We start from the raw sequence: 13254 nt of genomic DNA on the forward strand, positions 1-13254 counted from the left end.
TTAAGAAAATTCTGACAAGAAGAGAAAGGGTTCATTCTAATCTCTTAACCATGGTTAAGATATTAGGGGTGTTGCTACATCCCTCTTAACCATGGCTAAGAGGGACGTAGCATCACATTTGTTTAACAGCGGAAAGTAAGTAAGTAGCAGAACTCTTCCCTCCAAGCCAAAACAATAATGCTTTGAAAACAGTCATATTTGCCCATTCTTTTGATGTGTGTTGACTGGTGGATATTTGAGATGAAATCTCTTTTTAGAGGTTCATTCTCTCCCTGCTTCTGTCATAAACTGTTGAACTAACAAATATATACATTGTGAGGAGTATATTTAGATATATAGAGAGAAACAAGATAGATATAAAATACAGATATATTATTGAGATATTTAAATATCCCAGTATTATTCCTTAAAAACCAAGCCCATATGGAAATGTTTGGAGATTTTCCAAATAAACAAAAAACATGTAATAAATTATCTGGATGAAATGAATATTCTTGGGAACAAGATGGTGGGCCTCTGATAGAAAGAGGATTAGATAAAACTATTGCAGGGATTGCCATACAGGTTTCTTTCCTTCTCTCCTCCCTCCACCCTGTATAGCCATATCTAGGAGTAGTATGACAGATGAGACATTAATTCCCTGCTGTAGAAAATCACTTGGGCTAAAAAAGTGAAGAGATTTGCTCTCATGCTTATAGCTTCTTTTAAAGAGAACTCCATGGATATGTCAGTTTGACTGGAGGGTTTGTTCGTTGACACTGCATCTATTTCTAGAGATTAGGATCAAACTGGATGTTTGTGCTTTGTAACCCCAGATGATTTCTATGGGAAACTTAAATATCCCTTTCCTCTATTTTTTCAGGGCCAAAGCAAAAGGAGATCAGCCTGTCAGTGCACATGCAACTGGATAGCTGATTTAATAGATGCATGGCTGACTGCAGACCAATGTTCACTGCAGGAAGTTGTTGCTTTTTTATTTTTTTTCGTCCATGTTCTTTTATAAATCTTGTAACGCTGCCCATCTGAAATGCTTACATAAGATTTTAATTGGGTTTGAGCAGAAAAGAAAAAAGAAAGAAAATTATCACAAATGTTTGTTCACATGGTTTATCCTGATACTGTTGCTCATGTTCAAAGAGATTATAATTCTATAGCTGGGCAAGGAATTATTGTTATAATTGTGAACCAAGGAGATTGAAGCTAGGTTTGGGACAAGATCCAGATTTTGTATTTTTGGTGCATGATTCAGACCACACCTACACTGACCATTCAATTCAGTTTGAAGCTACCTTCATACTGTGGCAGCCAGACAACAAACTCCCGCAAAAGTATGCAAAAGAAAGCTCTTAATGTGGTTTGTGTAATCATCATCTGAGCCTCAATCTGGTTCCTGAATTTCCTATGTAATAATCTGCACAACAAAACCACTTTCTTCAATATCAGTTTGAAATGGTATTAAATGATCAATGTAGATGGGTCCTCAATTTCACAATAGTGTGAAGGAGATTTGGACTTGTTGGGTATGTGTTTGCATATGCTTGATAAGTTGAAAAGCTTCTCCTTCTCTGACCAGCTGACATTTGCTACAAGTAGGTCATGCTGAACTGATATCACCCTATGCTCTGAACCACTCATGATGCAACCATGGGCTTTGAGAACATATTCCACTTACTAGCTATTATTTCTAGTGGAATGGTTCATTTTATGGCGCCTTGATGCTTTAATTGAATTTTTCTTTCCTCCAAAATGACAGAAAAAACCTGTGGCTTATGCACTTAGTGAAATGTACTAACACATTATGACTTCTTTTGCTTACTTCCACTTCAATCTTGTATAATTGTCATTGCATAGAATGTTTCATGTTTGTTTCATTCTCCCACACCTTTTTGGGGCATATTTATATAATATATTGTAGGGATGAACATGCATAATGTACATAATGCAAAAGAGAAACTGAAAAATTAAAACTAACTGGAATTGTTTAAAATTGATTTAGAAAAGTACTGATCGATATGTTTCAAATGTTAATGTATCATAGTTTGGACATAGCTTGCTAGTTATAAAAATAAGAGCTTGGAAAAAGATCACACTTATACTAGAACTGGGCAATATATATGGCTTTCTAGATGTTGTTGCCCAATTAACGCTAGCCAACAAGGATAGCAGTGAAAAATGATGGCAGTTTTAGTTCAATAATATCTAGAGGGCCACAACTTGCACAGTAATGATTTACATTATTATACTAATAAATATAAATAAGCTGAAATGTCAGTTTAGCATTGCCTGATCAGAATTTGTATAGACTAAGTTCCAAAGAAGTATATCTTTTTTCTTGAATGTTATGAACTTTTCTGAAAGTATGAAGTTAGGTTTTTAGGTAGCTTGTTACAATACTTGTGCTGTTCTTTACTGTTCCCAATATAAAAACACTCATGGAATTGAAATACATGTTTGAATTTGAGCAAGATACAGACACTCAGACAGTCCCTGAATTACAATCACCTGACTTTCATATTATTCATAGTTAAAAATGGGAGTCAGACAACTGGAAGTGAGAGATATCTAGCTCTAGGAAGGGGAATTCACCCTTGGAAGAATTATCATGAGGAAAAGTTGTCTCCACTGAAGCTTTATCACCAATCCCTGTTTTGACAAAAGCCTAATTTTTCAAAATCCAGTTATCACAGGGATGGAAAGTGAAGTGAAATCTTCTGAACAGCAGCAGAAAGCAAAGCAAACACCCAAGGGTGTTAACCCTTCCCTCTGCTATCCAAAGCTAAAAAATCTATTGGCTGGAGTTATACTTAAAATATATACCTATTCCAATTTACTTACAAATCCAACTATTTTTCAGTCTGGAATCTCAGTGTTTACAGAAGCAGCTGTATTTTCTTTTTTTCCTCTTGATATAGGAGGTCAAGGAAGTATGCTAACTTCAAATGAAGTCTCAGCTATGTTGGTTGTTTCAACTAGATTAGTCCCAGTGAATCAGCTGTTGAATAATAAGTCAACATATATGCAAAAATCAATGGATTTTTGAGATTGTCATTCAGTATGATCACAATTGAAGTTAATCTAACTGAGATTGCTAACAGTGTCCAGGGGCTTCTAAAATATATAACAGGGGTCCTCAAACTTTTTAAATAGGGGGCCAGTTCACTGTCCCTCAGACCTTTGGAGGGACGGACTATAGTTTTTTTTTTAAAAAAACTATGATTAAATTCCTATGCACACTGCACATACCTTATTTTGCTACTGTTATGAATCATAATGTAAATATCTGATATGCAGGACGTATTTTCATTGTTACAAGCTGAGCATAAAGCATTGTGATTAATCACAAAAAGAATATGTAATTATATATTGTGAAATATTTATTTCTAATTACAAATAAATGACATTTTGACTTCAAGCATGTCGTAGCAAGAGTAACAGTCTTAATATAACAACAGGGAACCCATTAATATGTTTACCAATCAGCCTATCAGCCAAACTCCCATGACCAACAGAAAATACTGGAGAGGTTTGGTTAAAATACACTCAAACATGTGGACGTTGCAGTCCTGCAATCAAAGAGCATTCTGAATTCCCCAACAATGGGATTCAACCAAACTTGGCATACAGAACACCCATGACAATTAGATTCATCATAGTTTGTGGCGGCCACACATACAAAGTATCTGGAGAACAACTACGTTCAAAGTAAGGGCCACACAATTAAACAGGAAATAACACTTCAAGCCAGGAACAGATTTTTGTTGTCCAATTTGGTTTCAGAGTGTGATTCCAGGTGGGAAGCTCTGACCAAAGCAGGAGATAACAAGAGGAGGGCATTATTATTATTATTATTATTATTATTATTATGTTTATGTTTATGTTTATGTTTATGTTTGTTTGTTTGTTTATTTATTTATTTACTGCGCTTATATACCGCAATTCTCAGCCCAAGGGCGACTCATTGCGGTGTACAACATGAAAAAACAAGTGCAATCTACAAAGCATAGTGCAAAACAGTCTACAATTCATCATAATCATAAAAACCATCTTATCAAAACAACAACATTACTACAAAATTACTACTACATTCCGAATCGTCTCATCGTCAAGCCACAATCCGATATCATTTCCGTTGTTCCATTCCTATGGTAAATTGCCAGTCATTGCACTTCTTGATCAAATGCCTTCTTAAATAGCCAGGTCTTTAACTTCCTGCGGAATACTAGCAGGGAGGGGGCTAGCCTGATGTCCACGGGAAGGGTGTTCCACAGCCGAGGAGCCACCACCGAGAAGGCCCTATCTCTCGTCCCCACCAGCCGTGCCTGTGAGGCAGGCGGGATCGAGAGCAGGGCCTCCCCAGAAGATCTCAAAGTCCTCGTGGGCTCATAGGCCGAGAGGCGGTCAGTTAGGTGTTTTGGGCCGGAACCATTTAGGGCTTTATAGGCCAATGCCAGCACCTTGAATTGAGCCCGGTAGCAGATCGGCAGCCAGTGGAGCTGGTACAGCAGGGGGGTTGTATGCTCCCTACGTCCCGCTCTTGTTAGTATCATGGCTGCCGCACGCTGGACCAGTTGGAGCTTCCGGGCGATCTTCAAAGGCAACCCCACGTAGAGAGCGTTGCAGTAGTCTAAGCGGGATGTAACCAGAGCGTGGACTACCGTGGCCAAGTCAGACTTCCCAAGATACGGGCGCAGCTGTTTATTCTGTTTATTTATACACCACTTTTTGTCTCCACAAGGAGACTGTGGACCCTTCCAGACAGGCCCTATATTCCAGTATCTGCTCCCAGGTTTTCTTCTTTAAACTGGATTATATAAGTCTGCACTGCCAGATAATATGGGATAAAGAGAAAACCTAGGATCAGATCCTGGGATATATGATCTGTCTTGAAGGGCCCTCAAAGGGCCCTTCCAAACAGCCATATAACCCAGAATGTCAAGGCAGATAATCCACAATATCTGTTTGAACTGCATTATCAGAGTCCACACTGCCATATAAGCCAGTTCAGTGTTGATTTTATACAGCTGTGTGGAAGGGGCCGAAGCAGCTTACATTTCAATAAAATTTCAAATCTACAAATATATGAAACACTACAACAGAATTAAACATCATTGGTATTTCTTAATGCAGGTATGGGCCAACTTGGGCCCTCCTTGTGTTTTGGACTTTAATTCCCACAATTCCTAACAGCCTACAGTCAAGCAGATATTTTAAAATATAAAATGCAGAGTTTTGTTTTGAACATTCATGTGAAATATTATATTGTATTGTTCAAGGAAAATACTGGAATGTGATTTTACCAGGAATTTCCCCCCTTAAAGAGTAATCAATTTTTGACAGACAATTTCATTAGAAGTGTGAGAGGTTAAAATAATAAATACATATCTACATTTTTCTGGCATCATTATGAACATATGTAAGCTTGAGGTGATATTTTAACCCAAAACATATGTTTGTATTTTTAGGATGAATACCAAATTTCACCTTAATATCTCAAAGATATTCAAGCAAAAAAACCAAAATGCTGAATGGTCAAGAATGAAATTAGAGGCCTACTTTTCACTCAAACATATTGTTATTAAACCTTTTGTTAACATTTCCCCACCATCAATTCTGCTTCCTTTCTTAAACTTTGATCATAAATTATTGTTATATGTTTGTGTCTTGATATATTGACAAGTACTCATATTTAATAACTTTTCTTTGCTGTTTTGTTTTTTATATCAGCTGGTAGTAAGACAGATGAAGGCCATGAAACTGTTACGAAAATAAAAGAAGAAATCTTGAATGCAAAAGGTATTTCTATATGTCTTTGCCTGTTAATACCAAATCAAACACTCTGTTATGACGTTTTCCCTTGAGCATGTCTATATTTTTCAGTTCAATCTAGCTTCTTGCCTGTCTATTTCACACCCACCTATTTCAAATCAGTACAATCATTATAGAGGTGGCTTGGATTTGCACCTCTGATCTTAGGTCACAGACTGGTGAAATTCCTCTCTGAGACACTTTCGAAGAGTCTTTGTTAAGACAAACAAACAGTACGAGTATAATCACACAACGTAATTATTATAATTCACTTGTCTTCCTTCACTCCCCATAGAGATGTGCTTATAGAAAATTGGACAGGGGAAGAAGCAGGCTATCTAACTATCATATTGTAAAATTGTTACAGCTCCTTAACTATCATGTATGCTGGCAGTTAAGAGTCTGAATTCCACATCAAAATTAAAGTTAGTTTCCTGCTGTGTGGGAAGAATTACTGTTGATGTTTAACATCGTGCAAGATTGATGAGAAAAAGTGCTCAAGATCAGTGCTTCTCGGGCTGTTTGATGTGGGACACAGGCCATAATCCCACCCCAGCATGCTAGGGACCAACATTATATTTCTGCTCATTGGGGACAGTAGTTTCTTTCTTTCTTGGGGCCAGTGCTGAGTAGGATGAGGAGATTGATGGACTTCGGCAACACATAAAACTGCCTTTGTTATGCTACACTTATGTAAAATCTGCCCTGAGACCACACTTGAAATATTATTGAGAATTATGAGAAATGTGAAATACACCTTTAACATCTTAAACAGGTATGTGAATAATCAAATCCACAAAAGTCAAACCTGCAAACATGGAGGGTCATAGTAAAATTCAGTCCACAAAATTTTGTGATGGTCACAAACATGAGCAGCTTTAGAAGAGCACAAAGCAAATTCATGGAGGATGGGACTATATTATTGTATATTTTTCCAGTCCTAGATTACTTCTATATATCAATTATGGAGGGAGGAGCTTTTGCATTCATGTTCTGCTTGTGGCCATCCATGGACAAAGCATTATGTAATCTATGCTTCCAATGACGGAGTAGATTGTTTGATACAGCATACTTCCTAATTTCTTTCATGTGACAATAAGGGATAGCAGCAACTGATAAATCCATGTAAGAATATATCACATCAACAAACGTGGGACATTGTATGTTTTGGAGTACAGCTAAAGGAGAATGAGGAATAGAAGAACTTTAAAGTCTGCAGTCAGTTCAATTTTCTGTTGTGAGCAACTGCCTGATCCTTTATTTTCTATCAACAAAGAGTATATAAAGAAGGAAGGATTTTTTTCAGATACTAGAGGATCATTACACAGATGACCATCACTGAGATACATATGGGTCTATGGACCTTATCACATTAACCTATACTCTGTTTCTAAGCCCCTTTGCCTGCAGTTCCTAATGGATTCTATCACATGATATTTGTCCCCTTCCATCAGCAACCTATTGGAAACTGTCTGCAAAAAGTCTCAGAAATGGAGTAGTTGCACACAGGATTTCAGTTGTGTTTTTTTTAAAAAAAAAATCGTTCTGAGATGCTGCTTTTCTGTGTGATTATGAAACCAGTATTTATTCCATCAGCTGTGCTTTGGGAGCATGTATGAGGGCATAGGCTGACCCCAGGAGTCTTTGTGACAGAAGCAGCTGCAATTTCTCTTTTGGTGATTGTCAGGAAAAGAGCTCCGTGATTAGCAAATCAGTAATTGCTGTTTTACCTTTAATGTTTTTATTATGATTGAAATCGGTACTATTTCTTCCCTCCATTGGATCTGTATGATTACCAGGATTTTCCCGTTTGTGCCAAAGCATAGGCATTACTGAGCAGAAGCAAGATCTTATAAAATCTTTTGAGAATGGTAGTTCAAGACTTTCGGGCTATGTCACTGCACAATGCTAGATTTTTTTAAAGTTAGGTAGGGATTAATTTGAGCAGATTAGGAGGAGCCAGCCTTTTGTGGTGTGATGAGTTGAGGTGCAGTATTTTTAAAATATAAACATAAAAATAAGATGAGGTCTGGTTTTTGTTTGCATATGTGTATTGCTGCTAAAAACCTTGTTGTTGCCTTCAAGTTGTTTCTTTTATTTTATGGTGACCCCAAAGCAAATCTGTCACAGAAGTTTCTTGGCATGATTTGCCCAAAGAAGGTTGACTTTGTCATCTTGAAGCAGAATGAATATGACTTGTCCTAGGATATCTAGTGAGTTTCATGGCTGATCAAGATTCAAACCTTGGTCTCCAATGTCCAATGCTCAAATTACTATACTAGTCTTGTTACGCAGAAACAAACACCCTTTGTAGGGGCAATGGCTCACCGGCACTCTAGAACTCTGTACCAAGTGAGAGTGGTGTAAAGGAAAGTACACCACAAGCTGAATTCCAACTGCAGAAGCTGTTTTTTGGGGGCCAAAGCAATAGGCGACAGAATGCATATAGCATGAAAGATCTATCACAACCTCAAAATGGGGTTGCAAGGCTTTTATAACTTTTACAGAAAGTCCAAAGCATATTCTCATTGGTGTACAAAGATTTTTTTTTCAGTGGTCTAAGCTGGTTAATACAGATTTTCATTGGCTCTCTATGACCCTAACAAGCAGGAAGACAAAGAGCTGGTGGCTAACAATAACACAATTATGCTTTCATGTCTCTAACCCTGACTGCCTTAATTGCAAAGCGTCTGTGGATCGATCTTATGTGCTTTTCTGTTTCACACACAAACTTCAAGTGGCTGTTGATACTAACAATTTACTGAAGACTTCCATGGTCTGCAATCACCAGTCTGACAGCGTCTGGAAAAATCAGGGAGTACTGTCTAGCCAGGATGAATTCATCCTTGAGAGTAATTTCCTCTCTGTGGCAGTATTTTTTAAACATCAGCATTTTAGCAGACAATGGCCTTTGGAAATCAGGACAAATGGGACTTACAATCATTGCGAATCAGGACAAATGGGACTTACAATCATTGGAAGTATAAGGTTCTTGTGGGTTTTTTCGGGCTATAGAGCCATGTTCTAGAGGCATTTCTCCTGACGTTTCGCCTGCATCTATGGCAAGCATCCTCAGAGGTAGAGGTCCTCTAGGACCTCTACCTCTGAGGATGCTTGCCATAGATGCAGGCGAAACGTCAGGAGAAATGCCTCTAGAACATGGCTCTATAGCCCGAAAAAACCCACAAGAACCTAGTGATTCCAGCCATGAAAGCCCATTTATGACTCCCTCACTTTGACTTCAATGAAGCTTGCTTCCAGACAAGTATGCTTATGCTTGTTTCTGTTCTCCTTTCTCTCCTTCTTTGCTTTTTCTCATCTCTTTGCTCATTTAAGCTATTTCCTCCCTCTGGGAGCTGGAACGGGCTCTCAATTTCCTTTCCTTTGTAACTGCTGCTAAACCTTATCTCACAGACCTCTTTTTCTCTTGAGCTTTGCTTTTGTGATCAAACTATAGGTGTTGGGGCATGCTCTGATCCTTAATATGTTTAATGTGTAAATAGATGCTATTGTTGTGAGTTGGGTTTTTTTTTAAAGGGAAACCCTTTGTAGAATGACTTGGCTTGCCTTTGAATGTCCTTTGAATGTATTGCCGAAGGCTTTCATGGCTGGAATCACTGGGTTGTTTTAGGTTTTTTTGGGCTATATGGCCATGTTCTAGAGGCATTCTCTCCTGATGTTTTGCCTGCATCTATGGCAAGTATCCTCAGAGGTAGTGAGGTGTGTTGGAACTATGAAAATGGGTTTATATATCTGTGGAATGTCCAGGGTGGGACAAAGAACTCTTGTCTGTTGTAACTAGGTGTGAATGTTTCAAGTGACCACCTTGATTAGCATTTGATGGCCTGGCTGTTCTTTGGTGTGGCTTATTAGTGCCTGGGGGAATCTTTTGTTGAGAGGTAATTAGCTGTCCCTGATTGTTTCCTCTCTGTTGTTTTGCTGTTGTAATTTTAGAGGGTTTTTTTTATTAATACTGGTAGCCAGATTTTGTTCATTTTCATGGTTTCCTCCTTTCTGTTGAAATTGTCCACATTCTTATGGATTTCAATGGCTTCTCCGTGTAGTCTGACATGGTGGTTGTTAGAGTAGTCCAGCATTTCTGTGTTCTCAAATAAAATGCTGTGCCCAGGTTGGTTTATCAGGTGCTCTGCTATGGCTGACGTCTCTGGTTGAAGTAGTCTGTAGTGCCTTTCATGTTCCTTGATTCGTGTTTGGGCGCTGCGTTTGGTGGTCCCTATGTAGACTTGTCCACAGCTGTATGGTATACGGTAGACTCCTGCAGTAGTGAGAGGATCCCTCTTGTCCTTTGCTGAATGTAGCATTTGTTGTCTAGAACATGGCCATATAGCCCGAAAAAACCTAAAACAACTCAATGTCCTTTTAATTTATATTGAAATGTTTCTTCAGTAATATGAGTATATACTTTGTTGCTGTTGCTGTTGTTGTTGTTGTTGTTCGGAATTAGTCAATCATTATCAGGGGAGTAATAGTGTAGTCATTTAAGTGTTGGGCTAGGTCTCTGCAAGACCAGGATTAAAATCCCTTCTCAGTCATAGAAATCCACAGTGTCACCTTAGGCAAGTCACACTCTTCAGTTGAAGGCAATGCCAAACCTCCCCTGACTCAAATCTTCAGAAGAAAACCCTGTGATAGGTTACCATGAGTTGATATTGACTTGAAGATACATAACAACAACAAATTAATGTCCTAGACTTTTCTGGTGCTTTATTTACATTTATTTTGAATATTGCCGTTGTTTCTGGCTGGATTGAATGAACTCATGTCTCACACTAGATTGGTATAGGAATTATTTGGTCCTCCAGATGATGTTAAATTACATCTTCTAGCAAGGCTAGTCAGCTTTGTAGATGGTGAAAAATACTGAAAGTTGTAATCCAACAACAACTGTGTATCTTTATTGAAATTATGTCTGGAGTGAGTTTTCTGTCTATATGATCCACTGCACTGTGCATCAGCTTGAAAAACAGCTGGAAATGGCCAAACATCTGCTTCTGTTTTAATGGGGTAGAAAACAAGCTGGATGGAAAGCCAGGATTTAAACAGTTTTAAAAGCAAAATAGCCACCCATGGAGTTTTCTAGTAGTAATTGATGTTTTACAATAATTTGTTTTCTGGTAGGGTGACCACAGGGAAAAAAACACTTAGCACAACACTGGTCTAAAGAATGAACACCTTGAAAAATGTTTGGAGAGGTGTACAGGAGAAGAATGTTATGGAGGGGTTACAGGTTAATATTGTGGAAAGATTACCATGGCTCTTGTGAACGATAGGCTGAGTAAAAAATGGGTGCTGAACAAAAGCCTCAGATAGTAAGAATATGAATATTATAATCACTAGAAATAAAAACAAGAGAAGGACAATCAAGGATGCCAAGTGAGAAGGGAAAGATGAATAAGAAGCCGGAGACTGGTAAACATTGCAATCCATAAATTGGTAACTGTAGAATGAGAGCCTGAGCCTGTTTATTTTTTTAGAAAAAATGGCAAGAAACATAAACTAAATTGGATCCAAGTGAGATGTATAGGAAAAGTGGAGTGGGAACAACATCAATAACATGAGTAAGATCAAGTTAAGGAATAAGCTACATTATGGAAAAGTGAAGCTCAAATCTTAAGATAAGAAGAAGGTTCAAAGTGTTAGTTGCTTAGACTTAGATAGCAGGAATGGAGTGAAAAGCTCTTTAAGTTGAAGAACAAATAGCAACTAGTGGAATTATGTTCTGGTGGTAGATTTATTGGGGGTGGAGGAAATAACTGATTTCTGTTGGTCTAGAGAAATAAATGAACATACATGGATATATACAGGCAGTCCTTGAGTTACAAACATCTGACTTTTTTTTTTGTCGTGTCAGGAGAGACTTGAGAATCTGACTTATAAACGACTCATAGTTAAGAACAAGGGTGAGACCACAAGGAGTTAAGAGGAATCAACCCCTTGTAAGAAAAATTAACTCCTGAAAGAGTCACCATGTGGAAAAAGGGCCTCAGCTGAAGCTTTAGCACCAATCCTTGTTTTCACAAGCCACATTTTTCAAAAACCATTTATCACAGGGACAGAAATCTTCTGAACAGGGGTACAGACAGCAAAATAAACACCACAGGGGAGTTAACCCTTCCCTATGCCCCATACATAGAGAGAGGGAGAGAGAGAGAGAGCTAAATAAGTGACTGGCTCAAGCAGGCTTATTTAGAATCAAAGAGCTCAGAGAGTTTTTGCACAGGAAGATCTTTGTCTGAGCCATTAAATTTGTTTTTTCTTTGCAATTTAATTGTAGTATTGTCTTTGAATGGGGGCAGGCAGCTGTGTCCATCCAGCTGTTTTCAAACTGCCACTTCCTGCAACATTACTCAGCATAGCCGATATGGAGGGAGTGTGAAATAGAAGTTCAAAAACATCTGAAGGAGTATTTTTGTCCCCCCTCCTCAAAGAAAGAAATGGAGTAGGACTTGTCTTGTTAATAGAAATACCCTTATGAACAACTAGAGCAATCTTGGAAATAGTTGGGGAGGGGGTGATACCTTTGGCCATGCAGAATTACCCTCCTGCTATACTTGTGTGGGTTCTTGGACAATCAACGATTCAACATCCAACAACTGAAACCTGCCCTTCCTGTAGTCTCTCCAGCCTACTCTTTTTTTAGTACAGCTATTTCTACAACTATTGGCATTTGAACAAATCCAGAGACAAGGCAACCTAGGTGCCACATGAACTGCTTGAGTTAGAAATGGTCAAATTTTTTATATCCGATTTCGAAAAAATGATCAATTTTCATGTTCAACAGGATGGAAGAGCTTGGGGTGGTGAACTAGCAAACTGGAAAGGTAAATCATCACTGTATTGTCGAAGGCTTTCATGGCTGGAATCACTGGTTCTTGTGGGTTTTTTCGGGCTATATGGCCATGTTCTAGAGGCATTTATCCTGACATTTCGCCTGCATCTATGGCAAGCGTCCTTAGAGGTGAGGTCTGTTGGAACTGGGAAGGGGTTTATATATCGGTGGAATGACCAGGGTGAGACAAAGGACTTTTGTCAGTTGGGCTAGGTGTGAATATTTCAACTGACCACCTTGATTAGCATACAATGGGCTGACTGTGCCTGGAGCAAACTCTTCTTGAAAGGTAATTAGATGTCCCTGCCTGTTTCCTCTCTGCTGTTTTTGCTGTTGCAGTTTAGAATTTTTTAATACTGGTAGCCAGATCTTGTTCATTTTCATGGTTTCCTCCTTTCTGTTGAAATTATCCACATGTTTGTGTATTTCAATGGCTTCTCTGTGTAGTCTGACATGGTGGTTGTGAGAGTGGTCCAGCATTTTTGTGTTCTCGAATAAAATGCTGTGTCCAGGTTGGTTCATCGGGTGCTCTGCTATGGCTGATTTCTCTGGCTGAAGTAGTCTGCAGTGTCTTTCATGTTCCTTGATTCTTGTTTGGG

The 13254-nt window shown here is 38.5% G+C and overlaps 1 protein-coding gene across 1 annotated transcript in view; it reads left to right on the plus strand.

Moving 5' to 3' along the window:
* The window catches only part of ZBED1 (zinc finger BED-type containing 1), a 177633-nt gene that overhangs the window by 69199 nt on the left and 95180 nt on the right, over positions 1 to 13254 (plus strand). Inside the window, exon 4 of the mRNA XM_067466817.1 lies at positions 5725 to 5793. Coding sequence (XP_067322918.1) covers positions 5725 to 5793 — 69 coding nt within the window. The remainder of the gene's footprint in view (positions 1 to 5724; positions 5794 to 13254) is intronic.

The sequence above is a fragment of the Anolis sagrei genome, chromosome 3, assembly GCF_037176765.1.
Source record: "Anolis sagrei isolate rAnoSag1 chromosome 3, rAnoSag1.mat, whole genome shotgun sequence".
Lineage (NCBI taxonomy): Eukaryota > Metazoa > Chordata > Lepidosauria > Squamata > Dactyloidae > Anolis > Anolis sagrei.